Below are 19,692 nucleotides of genomic sequence, written 5' to 3'. Positions count from 1 at the left end.
CGTATAGCCGAGAAGGAATAAGAGGGAACATTAGGTGGGCCCCCAGGGCCTCGTCAGCCCAGATCCACTCCTGCGGCTGGCAGAGCTGCTTCTTGCCTTCACTCCTTCCTGACCTCCCCCACTCAATAGCAGCTGTAATACCCATGAAGAAGGTAAGCACTGGGGGAGAAGGGGGGACAGAGGGGAATTTGTGGCTGGGGGCCCCGTGCGGGTGGTGGGGAGGTAGTGTGCAGCCTCTGATTCCATAGTTTTCTGTTCCATAGTTTTTGTTACTCCTTTTTCTCAAAATTGTCTACAAACTTCTCAATATGATTTTATCTGTTAAATCATTTCTTTTAAATGTAAAAATTAGCTGACTTTTATGTCTCGATATTCACATTTTGAAATCTGACATGGGGCCCCTAGGCTTATACACGAGTCAATACATTTTTCCAGTTTTCTTAGGTAAATTAGGTACCTCGGCTTATACACGGGTCGGCTTATACACGAGTATATACGGTAAGCGTGTTGAAGGTGCTACCATGGTTCTAACGAGCCTGTGAGTGTTTGAGAGGTGTATGTAAAGTGGCACATGCCCTGAACTGCTGTCTCCTTTTCTTTATTTAAAGAATGTAAATTTAGTGCCAGGTGGACCAAAATCATGGGCACAGCTGAATGGAAAGCCAGCAGGACAAGAAGGTGGTAAGTGTTGCTTGTTATTAGCCAGAATTCATTCTGAAGTGGTTTTAGGTATGTTGGATCGTCAGCCCATTTGTGTCCCGTGATCCCTTATAATTGTTCAGGAATGGGTGGTTTGCATTTAAATAAATTGCAGGTGGGGTGGCAAGGATACCATAAATTAATTGATCCTGGTCACAAAACTAAAGTCTTAGAACTAATACAAATCTAAATGTATTGAATTGTAAGGTGGCGTTATCAGTTCATGAATATTGTGGATACTTGATACTGCCATTTTTGTTGGTAGTTCTATAACATAAATATGTAAATGCAGTGAAGTTTGGTTTATTATTGTTTACATGAGTAAAGGTGCTCCTCTAGTACAGGGCCGTGAGGACCTTACCTCAGGCGGCAGCAAGCAGGCAGTTTTTCCTAATTTAACCCCGTAAATTCATCTCAGCTAGTGCGCTCATTGCACTAGCGATATGGTCCCCCTTTGATCCATTCTGACTCTGATGTTTTAAAGGATAAGTAAACCTTAAAAATAAGATAAAAAAATGCTGTATATTACCCTGCTTTAAGTACTATATATATGCACTCTTTGGTGTATGGGGGATTTGTAGTTATATGTTCTATTCTTACTGCTGACCTTACTCTTTGTTCCCATACAGGTTCAAGGGGCTCAAACCGACTGTTGTCCTTCTCTCCCGAGGAATTTCCAACGCTGAAAGCAGCTGGCGAGCAAGACAAGGCTGGCAAAGAAAAGAGCGTCTTAGATCCGTCGTATGGGCCCGGACCAAGCCTCCGCCCCCAGAGTAAGCCCCTCGCCCTGCTTCCCGGTAACCATTCTGAATGTTTTATTGTTCGTCTTCCCATTCCTCCTTCCCTGAAGTTAGAGACCTAAATGTTCTGCTTAACTTGTGCTCTTGTGGTTTACTAAGGGATTGGTATGAGGAATACAAGCCGGTCTGTCTGCTAAAGGACTAAATGCCCACTTGGTTTATATACCAGCTTGTCTCATTCCCAATTTATACAACTCTGCTTGTAGAATAGATACATTACCATACAGCCATCAGAATGACTGTTTCTTCCATTCGATCTGTATTCATTTCCATACAATGCTGTGCCATGTTTGTTTTATGTAAGCACAGTAGCTACTCTTTGGGGCCTATAGCAATATTGGGAAGATTATATCTCTTGGAAGAGAATATTGGAAGTTTTATGTAATCTATAAGGGTATGCCAATCATTTGAGCCATTTAGAATGCATTGCTGTAAAAACTAGTTAATGTTCATGCATGTTTTTGTTTCATCATTATTATAATGAGCGGTATAGTTGCTTTCATTTGGGAATCTATCTCCTAAATTAAGATGAGGGATGCAATGTTTTTTCTGTCTTTCATTTTTCTAAAGTTTTGTAAGAATTCTATGAGTTCAAATAAGCGGAGCCTGTTATCATTACATTTATATTTTTCTTGTTGATCATTGTGCCTTCCATTCTTAAGTTTCTGCACTGGTGAATGTAGTGTTGGGTCACCACTAATATGCTTTATATAAATAAATATATATATATATTTTTTCCCCATACTGCAGATGTCACCAGTTGGAGAGACGGTGGTGGGAGAAGCATTGCTTCCAGTTTATCTCCGTCCGTCTCTCCTACTGAGCCGGGCAGCAAAGTGGCAATAACGGGAGAAGGGGCCCCCTCTACATCGCTTGCTAATGATACTAAAGAACTCTCGCTGCGCCCGGCTCAGCCCACCCGAAAAGGGCCTATTCAGTTCTTGGGAAACACCTACCACCCACCAACTTACCATGACATGCTACCAGCCTTTGTAAGTATCATTGGCTTTAGCTCTTACATCTGTAAATGGTTGTAAGCATTTTATACCATACTATATATACCCATATAATCATAATTTGATTTTCTTTTATAGATGTGCTCTCAGCACGCACCAGAGCCTTCTGGGACATTGGATCGTGCTTCCTTTCCCACCCTTAATTCTCAGTCTCGCCTTGAGCCTCGTGTCCCTTTTCGGCAATTCCAGATGAATGATAATGAAGGGTATGTTTTTTTAAAAAAAATAAAAAAATATATCTATCTTTATTTAATATATCTATATAATTTTTAATAAGTTTAGGAACATGTTGTTCACTCAAAGGAGAACTACCCCCCCCCCCAAATGCCTGCCATCGCTTCCCTCCCCACACTGTGTATTAGTCAAAAAGTAACCCCTGAAAAAAACTGACCCTAAAATGCAGAGCAGTGGAGTTCCTGGGCACCATCTTTTGCCTGTTTGTAGTCTCTTCTGGTCTCAACGCTGACGGGAGCAGACGTAGTTGAAGCGGATTCCTGACAAGCTTGTTCCCACAGGTTTTGTCACGGAAGAGACCCGAAAATACGAACGACCACAGAATGCTGTGCTGCACTGCATTTTAGGGTCAGGTTTTTTCAGGGGCTTCTTTTTGACTAATACACAGTGCGGGAAGGTAGAAGGTGGGGTGGTGATGGCAGGCAGTTAAAGGTGGCTTTTGTTACTGGGGGGGTTAGTTCTCTTTTAAGGGGTCATTTAACAAAGACTCCCCCCCTCTTTGTGGAACTGAACTACTTTTGGCTTTGCTTATTTGCCATATATACCACAGTCATTGAATCAGTAGGGTTTATGTCGGTCATACTTTCAGTGCAGAGAGGTGTTATTGAAAGTATTTTGTTTTCTGTTGATCACATTTCTTTGGTTCTTCTTCAGGAACGGCATTTATTAAGATTTAAACTTTTCTGGTTACACGGAAAGTGTTTTATAATGTTGTATAATTTCCAAAAACTTTAGAATGTTTTCGGCACTGGATCTATCCCTATGTGTCATGTGTAACACCATTAGAAACAATGCCCCCCACCCCGAATCCAGCACAGTTAAAAGGGAGTGTGTTCCTTATTGAGAACCAATCTGTAGGTTTTTGTTTAAATAATATAGATCAGCTTGATGGAAGGATGACTTCCAGTTAAACCCCTACTCTATTCCACTGTAAGGGTTAGTTGGGTTTATTGCATAGCCTGTTCTGTCCTCAAACTCCATGCAAGCCCAATTAATTTTGCTCATTCTGTATATTAACTCTTTAATTACTGGAAATAAATGTCCTCCTGGAATACAGAACTTGTTGTGTTGTATACTTTTTTTCCCCTGCCAGTAAACGGTATGATAGAGAGAAAATACTATAAATTAAAATAAGAAATGTTGTTGTCTTGCTGTAGACGGGAGAGCAGGTTTCCAGTTGCACCCCCTCGTTCTTCGCGACCCCCCCGCCCACAAATTGAACGTGCCCCTAGAGCCACCATCATTAATGCAGAGGACCTAAAGGAGCTGGATGACCTTGATAATGATGCCGAGGACGGCTGGGCTGGTAAGGGATAACCTTCAATTGAAATTTCATATAGTTCGTAACTGGTACCTTGCTTTCACTGCAGTGTCTGTGCCTCAATTGCAGTTGCCTTAATACAGTGCAGGCAGCAGAATATGTATGCAAGTTCATGGCGAACAGCAGACTTTAATCATGGGCTGTCGATACTTTGGGCTGAGTCTCAAATGTGTATCTGCTTTGCCTTCAGGTCTGCATGACGAGGTTGATTATTCAGAGAAGCTGAAATTCAGTGAAGACGAAGAGGAGGAGGAGACCGGTGCAAAAGATGGCAGAAGTAAATGGTAAGTTTCAGTGTTTATTTTTTGTTATTTGTGTCTTATTTTTTTGTGCTTTGCCACCTGCTGATGGCGGAATTATTTTTCAATTTCAGGAATGGTTGGGATGGCAAAAGGCAGCGGCAGGTATCCTTTAACTCTACTGATAGTGCGGAGGGAAAGCATCCTGCAGATGAAGCAAAGGTCTGGAATGACCAATTATCCCATTCGCGTCCTGCTAGAAGAACACCGGAACCTGTGCCACAAGGGCTGCGGAAACCCAACACTTGGGCTGCTGTGGCTGAGCATCAGGTATTTTACTTCTAGCCTAAGTATAGAATGGTTCTGAAAGTACTAGGCTTGTGTACAGTATCCATTTAATTCAGACATGTATAATATATATAATCCTCTTTTTCCAAAGACTGGAAGCAGCTAGGTTTTGTTGTAGTGAAGTTAGTCCTATTTCTTTTGTAACATCGGAGTTGTGTTGCAGAAACCTGTCCCTGCTGCAATCTTGAGACAGCCATCCATAGAAGAGAGAGAAGAAAAGCTGCCTCAAAGGAAAAATTTTGTCCAGTCTGAGATCTCTGAGGCAGTAGAGCGTGCCCGCAAGAGGAGGGAGGAGGAGGAGAGGCGAAATCGTGAGGAGCGACTGGCTGCTTGTGCTGCCAAACTGAAACAGCTTGATCAGAAGAACAAGCAGGTCCTGAAACCATCGGGTGATTCTTCTTTACGCCAGCTGGACAATAAGGAGAATGAAGACCCCCGGTCTCCTGTGTCCGACAGAAGCAACCCCCAGGAGAACACACACACTTTTACAGGTATAAACGGTATAACCCTAAAAATTTCATATTTTATAAACTGAATTTATTGCACCAGCCTAAAGTTTCAGCTTGTCAATAACAGCAATGATCCAAGACCTCAAACTTGTCACAGGTGGTCACCATATTGGAAAGTGTCTGTGACACTCACACGCTCAGTGGGCTCTGAGCAGCTGTTGAGAAACTAAGCTTAGAGGTTGTCACAAATTATCAAGCAGAAAATTAGGTTTGTCTGTAATATAAGCTGATGCTACAAGGCTGATTGTTCAATTCTGATGCTAATGGCACTGGTTTCTGTTCTGCCATGTAGTAATTATCTGTATTAATTACTAATCATCCTTGTAATTGTGACAGTTATATTCTATGTGTACTGTATATTGTGAGTGGGTCCCTAAGCTCAGTAAGTGACAGCAGCACAGAGCACGTGCAGTGAATCAGCACAAAAGAAGATGGGGAGCTACTGGGGCATATTTGGAGACACAGATCTTCCCTGATAAAGGTCCGTGGTTGCCTTGGGCTTGTACAGAAGCCAAAAACATATAGTACATCATTTCTAGCTACTTCTTTAGTTAGGCTTTAGTTCACCTTTGTCATTGGGGATCTAGGGGTTCTAAACTCATCACTTTGCAGTTCTCTGAGCCCATTTAAATTCAGTTTCTATTTTTTGACCTTTGTGAGATATTTAAACATCTCTTATGCATTTCCTGGATTCAATTTAACCCTAGGGTTGCTGACTTTCTTTGCTCTAAACGGTAACCTGAAATAAGGTCTCTGAAACAGTCGAGCAGGATCATTTTGTATTGCAGTTAGCTTGTGTCTAGGGACAGTGAGGCATTAAGGCTTTTTCCATCCACAGTTCTAGGAAAACCGAACGCAATAAGCATTATCATCAGTCTTCTCTAGTTACACAACACAATGCACTGTTAATAGTCTTCGTTTATCAATGGCAAGCCATCATAGGCCCACGCTGCTTATTTATACAGGCTCAGCCTGCTGGGTATCTCACTCCATAAGTGTCATTTCTTACCTGCAGCCACTGAGCCTGGGAGTGTATACGCCTCTCTGTGTTGGTCCTTTTGGTGCTAGTGCAATTTACTTAACAGGGTTAATTACTTGCTCACCCTGTTGCCTATAAGCTGTAGGGGAGTTGTTTGGGTTTGGCTGAATTATAAGGCTATAGCTTGTAGAATTTTTCTATGTGTTTATACAAGTTATTACACAGTGCACTATGAAGATATCATTAGTGTGCCCAGAACATTCCTTCTTTGTATATTTGTATTTCTACATATGAGGGAATTTTATTTAAAGTAATCAAATTACAAAAACAACAAAGAAAAAAACCCAAAAAATATTACGTTACTTACAAATCAAACATTTATTATACATATGAGAGGAGGGAGATTCCTCAAGGGGCACCCATAGGCTGCGCGGTCCGATGCTGCACCAACTTTTTTGCCACCCTAGTCCCAGGCCTTCCCCACAAATTCAGGCTTGATTAGGGTATAGCTATTTGTGTGCCCAGAACATTCCTTCTCTGTACATTTGTATTTATACATATGGGATGAAGGTGCCATATTGTTTCCCTTAGACAGTACAGTATGAGGGTATAGCTTATTGTGTGCCCAGAACATTCCTTCTCTGTGTATATGAATCCATAAGGGAGGGAGGGAGGTGACATAGTGTTTCTCTGTGTGGCATTGGGGTTTAAGTGTTTACAGAACAATGCACCTTTAGGGCCATAACTTAATAATTTTGCAGCTCTGCACAGAGTTCTGGATCTTCAATGGCACAATCACTTTTCTCTAGTCTGCCCTCCCATCAGTATGAGTTATGTCCAGTTTCACCTCTGGAGGCAGGGCAGAAGAACTGGTCTCTCGGCCCCTCCTTCAGCTTATATGGGCTAGCTCCATCTTTATTTCCCAGTTCTTTTGTCCAGCCTTGGAGGTGAATGACAGAAACCTCTCTACTGTTTTATTTCTTTTATTTTCCATTAAATTTCATAAATTTCAGGATGATACAGGTGGAAGCATTTAGTGTGTCTCCCAACATTATTTACCGCTCCTTCCTTGCTGGCAGATTGCAGTTAGAGGAGTGGCAGGCATTAACCCTATTCATCTGACACACGCTGTTCTAAAAGAGGGTTAAGGAGTTATGGGCCAGGTATGCAGAGCTACCTAAAGCCCAACAGTTGTGACACTAGTATCAATAGGGAAGAGGTATGCTGTGCTACCTGTACTCCCAGAAGGGCCACAATACCACTGTACAGACCGAAACAACACTGCAAGCATAGCTCTGATGCGGCTTAAAGTGGCCAAGTATTTTGCGACATGTTGAAAAAGGGCACCGGTCCAGTTTAATGCGGTTCGCGTTCTGGCGCGTCCATGTGTAGCGTGATGCCGTCATTCCTCAGTCATTTGTTCTTCGTTCAGGACCGAGTCTATAGATGGAGTCTTCCTCTAGTCGGCGGGTCACCCAAAAACTTAGACACCGGTTTTCAGTGCTCATTTTAGCAAAACAAATATTATTATTATACTGTGGAAGGGTATAGTTAACTCTGACTCAGGACTCCTGGGTACACTAGGTTTTGACCCGAGGCTACCACCTAACGTTCGCCTCCCTCCCTCTATGGCATTTCTTCATGTCCAGGCTCCATCACAAGTCCCTAGCACTCCAGGATGCGATCAGCAACCTCCTACAATTGGATTTCTTTACACCGGTATCGCCCGGAGAAAGGTTCAAGAGCTACTATTCCAATTTATTTGTAGTTCCCAAGAAGGACGGCACAGCGAGTCCAAACCTGGACCTCAAGGAGCTCAACAATTTCATTCGGCCACGGAGGTTCAAGATAGAATTTCTCCGATCAGTCATCAGGGAAATGTCCCCCAGCTAATTCTTCATTCCCCTGGACATAAAAGACGCCTACCTACATCCGATTTTTTGTGCTTTGCCTTTCAAAATCACCATTACCAGTTCACTACCCTTCCATTCTGCCTGACCTCTGCCCCTCTCGTCTTCACCAAGATCATGTCGGTAGCCACATCGCTGATCCGCACATCAAGGGTATCTATAACCCCATACCTGGATGATCCACTAATCAAGGCACCGACCTTCACAGGGGCCCAGCAGGCACTGCAGGTCACCATGGACAGATTGCAAGTGTTGGGCTAGTATATCAACCTGGACAAGTCCTCGCAGATGCCAAGTCAATCAATGGTATTCCTAGCAATGCTCTACAATACACTGATACAAACATAGTAACATAGTAAGTTAGGTTGATAAAAGACGCACGTCCATCAAGTTCAACCTTTGGGCTCTATTTTAACCTGCCTAACCGCTAGTTGATCCAGAAGAAGGCAAAAAAACCCCATTTGAAGCTTCTCCAATTTGCCTCAGAGGGGGAAAAAAATCCTTCCTGACTCCAATATGGCAATTGGACTAGTCCCTGGATCTACTTGTACTATGAGCTATCTTCCATAACCCTGTGTTCCCTCACTTGCTTAATAGCAATCTAACCCCTTTTTAAAGTTATCTAATGTATCAGCCTGTACAACTGATTCAGGGAGAGAATTCCACATCTTCACTGCTCTCACTGTAAAAAAAACCCTTCCGATTATTTAGGCGGAACCTTTTTTCTTCTAATCGGAATGGGCGACCTTGTGTCAGCTGGAAAGATCTACTGGTAAATAAAGCATTAAAGATATTATAATATGATCCCCTTATATATTTATACATAGTTATTATATCACCCCTTAAGAGCCTCTTCTTCTCCAGCGTGAACATCCCCAATTTGGCTAGTCTTTAAGATAGTTGAGAGAGCATAGATTTTCCATTCCTTAGATTTTCCCAGCTTAGTTGCCCTTCTCTGGATCCTCTCTAATACAATAATGTCCTGTTTGAACCCTGGAGACCAAAACTGTACGGCATATTCTAGATGGGGCCTTACCAGTGCTCTATAAAGTGGAAGAATGACCCCCTCCTCCCGTGAATCTATACCCCTTTTAATAAAGCTCAAGACCTTATTTGCCCTTGATGCTGCTGACTGGCATTGCTTGCTACAGCCAAGTGTATCTACAAGGACTCCAAGATCCTTTTCCATAATGGATTTGCCTAGTGCAGTCCCATTAAGGGTATAAGTGGCTTGGATATTTTTACATCCCAGGTGCATGACTTTACATTTATCAACATTGAATCTCATTTACCACTTAGCTGCCCAGATTGCCAGTTTGTCAAGATCCTGTGGCAAGGATGCCACATCCTGGATGGAATTGGGTTGGATAGTTGTGTCTTCTGCAAACACATTACTTACAATACCCTCCCCTAAGTCATTTATTTAATAAGTTAAATAAAAGTGGACCCAATACCGAGTCCTGAGGGACCCAACTAAGAACCTTACTCCAAGCAGAGAATGTACCATTAACAACCACCCTCTGTACCCGATCCTGTAGCCAGTTTCCTATCCATGTTCAAACGACTTCATTAAGCCCAACATACCATCGTATAGAAAGCAGTCGTTTGTGGGTCACGGTCGACAAACACCTTGGCAAATTCCAAATAGATAACATCTACTGCCCCCCACTGTCCTGCATTTTACTTATCTCATGATAAAAATCAAATTTGTCTGACATGACCTATCCTTCATAAAGCCATGCTGATTGCTGCTCATAATGCCATTCACTAGGACAAAATTTTGAATGTGATCTCTTAACAAGCCTTCAAATAATTTGCCCACCACAGATGTCAAACTTACTTGCCTATAATTGAAGAAAATAACTGATTTAGCATATTTGCCTTTTCTGTATCTTTTACAACAATACTGGGAACATTATTTAAAGGAGCAACACCCAACAAGCAATCTTTTTACTATTAATATACTTTATTTTTATATATTAATATACTTAACTTTTTGGGGTTAGTCTTAGCCTCCGCTGATATGCAGTGTTCATTTCCTTTCTATGCCTTCCGGATTGCTGTTTTACAACATTTATTATATTGTTTATATTCATTAAATGCAGCTTTAAGCCACATAGGGTGATTCTTAGTGCTTCTACATTTACTCCTAAGGGAATAAATTGAGAATAGGAATGATTTAATATTTTAAATGACAACCATTTCTGTTCTGTGTTTTTAGCTGAAAACATAATGCCCCAATCAATGCTCTGAAGGACAGCCCTCAAGGCACTAAAATTAGCTTTTTCTGAAATTCATAGTTTTTGTTTCCCCATTGTATTTGTTTTTTTGCGCCAGACATTAAATATAACATTATGGTCACTATTACCCAGGGGTTCAATGACTTGCAAATTTGCTAGAAGTTCTGGGTCATTTGAGATCACTAGATCCAGCATAGGTTTTTTTTCTGGTTGGCTCCTCAACCACTTGTGCCCTAAAAATCATGTCTCATGCAACACGTTTATAAACTTGTTCCTATTAACTGATCTGGCAGTACTGTTGCTCCAACCAATATCTGGGTAATTAAAATCCCCCATTATCCTTACTTTACACAAACTAGCAGCCTTTTCTGTTTGTATCAGGAGCTTAGCCGCCTATACTCCTATAGTTAATTTGCTGAACTCTTTACAATTGGTGAAGAACTATACCCACAAGACTTCCCCTCGTTTTCCAACATAGCCTCCTCCTTTATACAAGCTTTTAAATCCTGCCTAACAAACAGACATACCCTCCTCTTTTCTATTGCCTCTGTCCCTCCGAAACAAAGTATAGGTGCTGATATTAACTTCCCAGTCATGCGACTCATTCAGCCATGTTTCGGCCACACCAATCACATATTTTCCCACCAGCACATCCAGCTCTCCCATTTTACCAGTCAGACATACATTTAATACTGGTACCATATTGAACATATGACATGTGGTCCTCCCTATCCTGAACAGTACCCCCAACCAAATCTCCACCCCCATTTTCCCTTCCTTTGACCACTATCTCCTCTAACCTGTCTTCCAATGAATCTTTTACTGAACCACCCCCCCCACACGCAAAGTTTAAAATCTCCTCCAACCCTTTAGCCATCTTCTCTCCCAAAACAGCTGCACCATCATCATTGAGGTGCAGCCCAACCCTAGCAAAGAGCCTGTAGCCAAATGAGAAATCAGCCCAGTTCTCCAAAAACCCTCCTCCCTACACCAATTTCTCAGCCTTGCATAAAGCTCCCGCTCTCTTACCCCGGACAAGGTTCACCATTTACAGACCCTGGTACGGGCCCTTCTTTCGAAGCCAACTCACACAGCCAAGTTCTGCATGAAGGTCTTGGTAGTCATGGTCTTGACCATAGAGGCAGTACCCTTTGCACAGCATCATCTCCGGGAGCTGCAATGGAATATTCTTTCGGCCTGAAAACGCAAATCTTTCTTTCTATCACACAAGATGCGAGTATCTCTCCACTGGTGGATGCAAACCAGTCATTTGACCAGGGGCAGACCTCTCTGGGAACCCCAATGGCGTCTCCTCACAAAGAACGCAAGTCTCTCCGGCTGGGGAGCAGTACTAGAGGGACGCTCAGTGCAGGGCCATGGACTCCAGCAGAGCAATGTCTCCGCATCAATCTCCTAGAGATCCAGACAATCCGACTCCCCTCAGTACACTTGCAACTAGTGGGACAGGCGTTCATCAAATCTGACCATGCCACATTGGTAGCATGTATAAACCACCAAGGTGGCACAAGAAGCAGGAAAGCACCAAACAAGGTGGGACTTATTATTCGATGGGCAGAGACTCCCAAGTCCCAACTATTGGTGATCTACATACTGGGACTCCAGAACTGGGAAGCAGATTTCCTCAGCAGACAGTCTCTGGACCCGGGCGAGTAGTCTCTAAAGGAGGAAATATTTCACCAGATTACACAGAGATGGGGGATACAGGAGGTGGACCTAATGGCAACGCACCACAATCGAAAACCTACCACTTTTCATTGCACGCTACAGGGATCCACTTTCCTTGGCAGCGGACGCTCTGACGTCACCTTGGAACTTCCAACTTGCAAACGCATTCCTCCCTCTTCCCCTCCTTCCCAGAACAATCAAGAAGCTACAGAGGGAACACACCACGCTCATCCTCATAGCTCCCAGATGGCCTAGATGCACCTGTTTTTCTGACCTAATCAACCTCTCGGTGGAGGAACCAGAGCAGAGTTCAAGGAGCAATCGACAACAGTGACAGCAGTTAAACAGAGGAAGCCTTCCACTACAAAACCTAACTCAGCATGACAACCCTCTACACAATTCGACTCCCAAAGACAAGGTAGTCCTTCAAATGTTTCCCGGTTTTATAAAAAGAGAATACTTATAGTCCAGCATACCTGTTTTTCTGGGATAGCTTTTGAACATCCCCATACATCTGCACTGACAAGAGGGCCAACTAGAGAAAAAGGGATTTTATATTCATGGAAAATACTTTTTCTAGTAGGCCCCAACTGTCATTGCAGTACACCCAGGCTGATTTTAGTATAAGTGAGAAGACTCTCTCTTTCTCTATATATGTTATCTTCTATACTGTTGTCTCTTGACCTTCCTTCCTTCCTTCCTACTTGCTATCTCCTAATCACCTCACCAAGGTTTGCAAAAGAACTGGAAAATAGAAGTGGAGCCAGCCTATATAACCTCAGGGAGGGGCCAAGAGACCAATTCTTCCTGCCTCCAGAGGTGAACCTGGACATACCCCATAAGTCTGCACTGACAGTTCGGGCCTACTAGAATAGTATTGTCCATGAGTATAAAATAATCGCACGTCCATCTCCCTGCCAACTGCAATGTGACATTAGCTTGTAGAAAAACCTGATATTGGCTGGGGAAGGCACTTTAACGGCCCGTTGAAATTTAACCTAAAACAAAATCTGCTTTTTAAATAATCATTGTATTATCTCGCTCCTATATTTTTTGTTTTGCAAAAGCTGCGTTGCTTGCCCATAACCCTGAGAGCACTCCATATAATGCTGATAAGGCTGAGTCCAGGAAGGGAATAATGATCAATGGAAATGGGGCACTTATGCTAGACAGGAGTTTAGACAGCTGCAGGGTACATTATTTTAAGTTTAAATGCGTCATTCACAAAGCAAGGCCTTACCTGAATCCCTGTGTATTGTAGTTCATCAGCAGCTGACTAGCCAAAGGTTCTTAGTGGGTCAACAGCTTTGAAAGCTTTAGGTTGGAATCACAGTTCTATGTTTTTAAGACACAAATGACTCTTAAGTTGCTCAACATCTTAAAATGGACTAACCCTAATCTAGACTATTGTCTAAGTTCAAGTGCCTAAAAATACAGTTATACCATAAAGTTGGTAGGTCAGAAGAAGCTCTTTGAAGTTCTCTTTCTGTAACCTTTTCCCCCTCTTCTCTGTACAGAGATCTCCCAGGATTCCCCTTCTGAATATCAAGAAGAGGAGCCTTCTGGAACCCTAAGGGCTGAAACCAGCAGTGAAGAAGAATATGCAGAACCTACATCCCCGGCACAAGATTTCAATAAACATCAAAAACTGATTCCACCCCGATTTCAACGTCAACAGCAGGTACTATTCTGTGACTGAGGGCAGGCATAAAGATCTAAATATTTTGATAGTCCCGTTTTCATCTGCACAGTATACTTGATGGTTGGGCCTTAGGAGTTGCCCGGCACAGTTAGTGTGCAGACTGCTATTTGCTTTGGTAAAATGCTATTTCTTTATCTCATCAGGAGCAGTTGTACAAGATGCAGCAGTGGCAGCAGCAGCAACAAGCCTATGTGGCCTCCACCCATTCCAACCATCCTCGGACCTTCTATTCCCCTCACCCACAGATGTTGGGCTTTGATCCCCGCTGGATGATGATGCCTTCTTACATGGACCCCCGGATGACGCAAGGCCGTGCCCCTGTGGACTTCTACCCTTCATCCATCCATCCTCCAGGTATGAGCGGCTGTCCTTACTACAGAGGCAGTGAGCACCACCATGTAGACAAAATACATAGTAACTGTTGGGACATTGTTGAGTTGCTAAGGATGTGCTGCAAGTGTTGAGCAGTTTTATTCCTACTTTCTTAGGTGTAATCTTTCATAAAGTTATTTGTTAAATACTAGTTAGCAAGGCTGTGCTGCGTGCATCAGTTCATTAATAAACAATTCAATAACTGTTCTTACAGGAACAGGAACCTCAAACAATGAAAGTGTATTAAAGTAATGAAAATATAATGTACTGCTGCTCTGCACTGTTACAAAAGACTATTGTAGTTTTTCTCTAGTCGGCCCTCCTGTCAGTGCAGGACAGAAATTTGATCTTTGGTACTCCTGGTCCCTCCCACTGTATATAGGCGGTCTCCACCTCCATGCATCAGTTCTTTGTCCTGCCTCGGAGGTGAAGGACATATATATTTTTTTTCTTTAGCTTTTATTAGACAACTCTCTATACTTAAGGTACTCAGAGCTACCTTATCTGAATTATAGGGGCACGGAGAACTGCCCTTTCCTACAGCTTTGTGGCACGCAGAGCTGCCCCCCTATGCGCTTTTAGGGCACGCAGAGCTGCCTTGTGCATTACTATATGGCATGCAGAGCTGCCTTGTTGTGGATTTATGTATGGCACGCTGAGCTTGCCTTGTTAGAGACCCTTGGGGCACACAGAACTGTCGTGCAGGGATCTCCTGGACACAGGGCACTGCCATCCTGAGTTTATTGCAGCACACAGAGCTGCCCAGCATTTCCACCATAGATCAGTTGTGGCTCTAACCGTTCCACATCATTCAGGGACCACAAGATTGCTATTTCTGTTTTTGCGGAAGGTAGGAATTACACCTCCAGTTTGGAACTCATAATCTACCTTGGGGACACACCACGCTAAAATACAGAGGCTAAAAGCCCTTCCCTTTAGCTGGGCGCAACATGTGGCTGTTACCGCAGTAACTTACACAGGCAAACCACGGGTTGCTAGGCAACCCAATCCGATAGGCGCAAATTAGGAAAGTCTAAGCACCAGAGTATGAGTAAGTGATAATGTAGGCACACGTTGCTCACTGTGAACACTGTAGGAACAGTGGAGAGACCAGGTGTTTTCTCTGACGTCTCAAGGGGGATACAGGGAACGATGGGGTTAAGCTCCATCCTCCGGAGGCAGGACACTTAATTAGTTAAGGGTTGTGCCAGAGCAGGCTCAACTCCCCACACTGTGCACTCTAATCAGTTTTTTAAGTGTCCTGCTCCCGGGAGGATGGATAGCCATCATGGGATGGATTTTGCGGTCAGCTTGAGGCTGACACCCGGGGTGAGAAAGCAGGGTTACCTGTCTTTTTATAGAGGTTAGCCCCCTACGAGGAGAGTCTGCCACCAGGGTCAAATCCTAGCGATCCGGCTATACCGACCTCCCAGACAAATTCCTGCATTGGAGGATCTAGCGCAGACGGTCTGGCTGGTGTGTGGGGTAAGTGGAACGTGTACTATTAATGTACTGCCCGAGGGGGCCCCTTGCTGTTTTATTCCCCTCTTCACCTTTCCCCCCGCCCGCTACTGCCTTAACTACTGGCCTAGTAATGCTCCCCTACCCCATCTCTTCTCCTGGGTCTTGTACCCTTTGCCATAGTGCGCAGAGTAGCGCATCCGGATGGGTAGCAGTGAGGTCGGGTCAGGGGGAGTGAAGATTTGGTTGTGCACTTCTTGCTCAGACACACAGTGGGAAAGCGAAATGCGTTTCAATGCTGGCGCGAAAATTTGCGGGCTTCAGGCACGCGCCTCGGCGCATGCGCACTAGCCAGTCCGTTCGGCGCTACAAGAACTAGCAGTACACTGCTCTGCTCTCTGAGATTGGCAAGCCAATTTGGAGAAACCGCACACCTCACAAAACCCAAGCAGTGTGTCCTGGTGGTAGGGGATTCGGCAACCACCCTACCAAGGTACGTAGAAGGATCACCGGCACACTCCTACGTACCTCAGAGATTGGCGCCAACCCCTCACTCCTCTCACTCTCTTCACTGCACTATCATGGCAGAAGGTAGGACAGGCAGCTATTCACCAGGGCGGGAAGTGGGGCTCCCTCCACAGCACAGGTGAAGTACCTTGCTTGCACCAAGTGCCAGGTTAAATTACCACGGAGCCAGAAAGAGTCTCTTTGCAGGTCCTGCACTATGGGGCAGGGGGCAGCTTCCGCTTCTGGGGGTCTCCCAGACCAGCAAGCTGATACCTCACCACAAGGCAATACCCAAGACCCGGGCCCCGGTCCATCAGTAGAGACACCACCACCTCTCTGGGCTCTCTCAATCCCTTGCTTTCTTACAGGGTCTGCCAGCTGTTGCAGACAATTTTGGGAAGGCTCTAGCTAAGTTTCATCGTGAGAAAGGCGGTAAGCGTAAATGCGTTGAGGAAGCAAGAGGGGACACTAATATTCAGTCACAGTCTGACGAATCAGTCCATGAGCAGTCTTCATCCCAATCTGAGGGTGAGCTACCTTCCTCAGACGACTCATCTGCAGATAAGGAAGAGGACAAAGAGGAAGGCAGGGAAAAAGATACTCTACATGACGTAGACTGTATTATCAAGGGGGTGCTCGAAGTGCTAAACCTGTCACCAAAACAAGAAACAGGAAGAAACATCTTCCCTTTTCAAGGGACAACACAAGTCTGCAGTCTGTTTTCCTGATCATGATCAGCTAACCAGTATTATCCAGGATGAATGGAATGCACCCGAGCGCAAATTCCAGGCCACAAAGAAATTGACCAGGTCATACCCTTTTTCTAAGGAACTGGTTGACAAATGGTCAAACCACCCGGCTGTCGACGATCCGGTGTCCAGACTGTCCAAATCCACCACACTGCCATTCACCGACGCAGCTGCGTTCAATGATCCTTCCGACAGGAGATCAGAGGGTTTCTTAAGGGCAATTTTTTCTTCTGCTGGATTTGACGCTTTTACCTTGTCTTGCTTCAGCCTGGGTCTCCAGGGCCATACAAGCATGGTCTGAGGCCCTTATTAGGGACATCCAAGAGGGTGTTCCTCGGACTGACCTGTTAACATCTGCACAGGCGATTGCTGAGGCATCGAGTTACCTCTGTGACACCCACCTTGGATGCTTCAGAGCTGACTGCGCGCACCTCGGCACTGTATCGCAGCCCGCAGAACTCTGTGGCTGAAGAACTGGTCGGCCGATAATAGTTCTAAGAAGGCATTAACCTCGCTTCCCTTCTCCCTTTGGAGAAGAACTTGAGAAGATCATTTCCCAAGCTACAAGGGGTACCTTCCTCCCTCAAGCCAGAGGTCAATCCTCTGCAGCTAATAGGCAAGGGAAGTTTTTTCTTGGCCAAAGTGCACGCTTTACACGGCGACGCAGTTCTCCACAGCGCTCTCACTTTCGTGGCTGTGCCACCTGGAAGAATAACAAGTCCTACAACACGCCTTCGGCTGACAAGCCCTCGTCCGCATGATGGGGCACACCCTCCTGAATCATCAGAAAGAAGAAAAATTGCTACGATTCTGGGAGGTATGGATAAGGCATTCATCAGATGCCTGGGTGCCAGGAAATCATTTCATGAGGATATTACCTGGACTTAACATCTCCCCCACCCAGAACCTTCATCATGTCCAGGGTTCTGTCAAATCCTACAAAGGCAAGATACTTTCTGCAGTGCATAGAGAAGATGGAGAGAACAGGCGTGATTGTACCAGTTCCAACACTAGAGAGATTCTCAGGGTTTTACTCAAATCTGTTCACAGTCCCAAAGAAGGATGGCACAGTCAGGCCTGTGCTAGACCTCAAGGGCCTCAACAAATTTATTCGAGCTGTGCGCTTCAAAATGGAGACGTTGCGGTCAGTGATCTGGGGAATGGAACAAGGGCAATCTCTGATGTCACTCGACATCAAGGATGCATATCTTCACGTCCCAATTTGGCCTCATCACCATCGCTATCTTCGATTTGCATTCAAGAACAAACACTACCAATTTGGGCCTTACCATTCGGCCTGTCGTCAGCCCCAGAGTGTTCACCAAACTCATGGCGGTCTCAGCAGTGTTGTTGAGGCTGCAGGGAATATCTCACTCCCTATTTGGCGATTTACTATTGAAAGCAGCGTCATGGGAGAAGGCCAAGGAGGATCTCGACCAGACTGTGATACTTCAGGACTTCGGGTGGACCATCAACTTGGAAAAATCCAATCCACACCTGAGCCATCAAATGACATTCCTTGGGCTGGAATTCAATACACAGACACAGATTGTCCGCCTTCCAAGGGACAGCATGGATCAGTTAGAATAGGCACAGTGAACCTGGGCAGCAATATGGAGGAAACAAATTCGCTAAAAGACCTCAGAGAGGTTGTACAGTCCGTTAAAAAGAAGCGACCATAAAAGCTACCAAAATGCAAGGTATGCAAACACTCAGAAAATCAGAGCGCAACTATTGCTCTGACTGCAAGCCTGCCCAAATTGGGGAATTTCTCCAGTGGATTATGAAGGCAGTACAACCACCCCCTGCCCACAACTAACGCATAAAGTCTACAGCTAAAAAGCGAAGAGCCCATATCACATTATCTCCTTCCTCAGAATCCGAGGAGGGCCAAGCCTCTGATACGGAGGGGGAGGACATAATAGGTCAGGAATTAGATAGCTCTGATCACTCACAACTCCAGTCTGAATCTGACTGAAGAGGAGGGCCCAGCAGAGGCAGCATATTGCAAAGAGGCTATTAAGAAAGATGATGCAAACCCTGGAAATTAAGGATGAAACAACGGTCCTCTCTAAAGCGGATAGGCACCTAGGTGTCCAAAGGAAATCAAAACTAGCCTTTCCAATCTTTAATTCCATTACACAAGCGATTGAGACTGAGTGGTCACAACCTGAACGCCGTATTGAACTTACACAGAGATTCTTCAAGATTTATCCAGTACCCGAAGAACACCAAAAGAAATGGGTTAAGGCCCCAAAGGTAGATTCAGCCGTTGCCCGACTATCTCGCCACACGGCATTACCAGCAGAGGAGGCGGCATTCAAAGACCCTTTAGACAGACGCATGGAATCAGTACTAAAAAGGTCATACACGCAGGCAGCTGCAATACCTAGACCTGCATCAGCAGGCCTAGCCTGCACTACTAGACATTGGGCATAAGAGTTGACCCGAACTCCACCAGAGATAAAGCAACAGTTGCAGGTGGAGGTGGAAAGACTGTCTACCTCCTTAGCCTTTTTAGCAGAGGCAGCAATGGAGGTCACAAAACTTGCAGCTAAAACAACAGCAAATGTGGTGGTTGCACGCAGAGCTCTGTGGCTCAGACATTGGACAGGGGATACAGCATCAAAACTGAGACTCTTGTCACTAAAGTTTAAAGGCGACTACATTTTCGGACCTGATTTTAAAGCAAATCATATATGAGGTTACTGGAGGTAAGAGTACCTTCCTACCCACGGGGAAAAAACCCAGGTTTGAGCCTACAAATAGCTACTCAGGCAAGAGATCATGGTCCTCACAATCGAGACCTTTTCTTTCCTTCCGTGCCTACAACAGAAATCCCTCGGTGGAGCAAACCTCAAGATGCGGAAAGAACTGGCAGCAACAGGCACGTAATACCCGAAAGCCTAAAACTAACAAA

General features: G+C 44.6%; 1 protein-coding gene across 7 annotated transcripts in view; it reads left to right on the top strand.

Annotated features, from left to right (window-relative positions):
- The window catches only part of prrc2b.S (proline-rich coiled-coil 2B S homeolog), a 67,630-nt gene that overhangs the window by 24,710 nt on the left and 23,228 nt on the right, over positions 1 to 19,692 (top strand). For 6 of the 7 annotated variants that reach the window (XM_041575302.1, XM_041575300.1, XM_041575296.1 and 3 more), the window contains exons 5-14: positions 609 to 681; positions 1,329 to 1,496; positions 2,250 to 2,491; positions 2,594 to 2,721; positions 3,907 to 4,055; positions 4,261 to 4,354; positions 4,444 to 4,639; positions 4,821 to 5,148; positions 13,499 to 13,662; positions 13,827 to 14,037. In XM_041575302.1, coding sequence (XP_041431236.1) covers positions 609 to 681; positions 1,329 to 1,496; positions 2,250 to 2,491; positions 2,594 to 2,721; positions 3,907 to 4,055; positions 4,261 to 4,354; positions 4,444 to 4,639; positions 4,821 to 5,148; positions 13,499 to 13,662; positions 13,827 to 14,037 — 1,753 coding nt within the window. The remainder of the gene's footprint in view (positions 1 to 608; positions 682 to 1,328; positions 1,497 to 2,249; positions 2,492 to 2,593; positions 2,722 to 3,906; positions 4,056 to 4,260; positions 4,355 to 4,443; positions 4,640 to 4,820; positions 5,149 to 13,498; positions 13,663 to 13,826; positions 14,038 to 19,692) is intronic. The other variant, XM_041575297.1, reaches the window with a different exon arrangement.

The sequence above is a fragment of the Xenopus laevis genome, chromosome 8S, assembly GCF_017654675.1.
Source record: "Xenopus laevis strain J_2021 chromosome 8S, Xenopus_laevis_v10.1, whole genome shotgun sequence".
Classification (NCBI taxonomy): domain Eukaryota; kingdom Metazoa; phylum Chordata; class Amphibia; order Anura; family Pipidae; genus Xenopus; species Xenopus laevis.
Note: the sequence above shows the minus strand (reverse complement) of the source record. Positions and strands in the feature narration are given on the sequence as shown.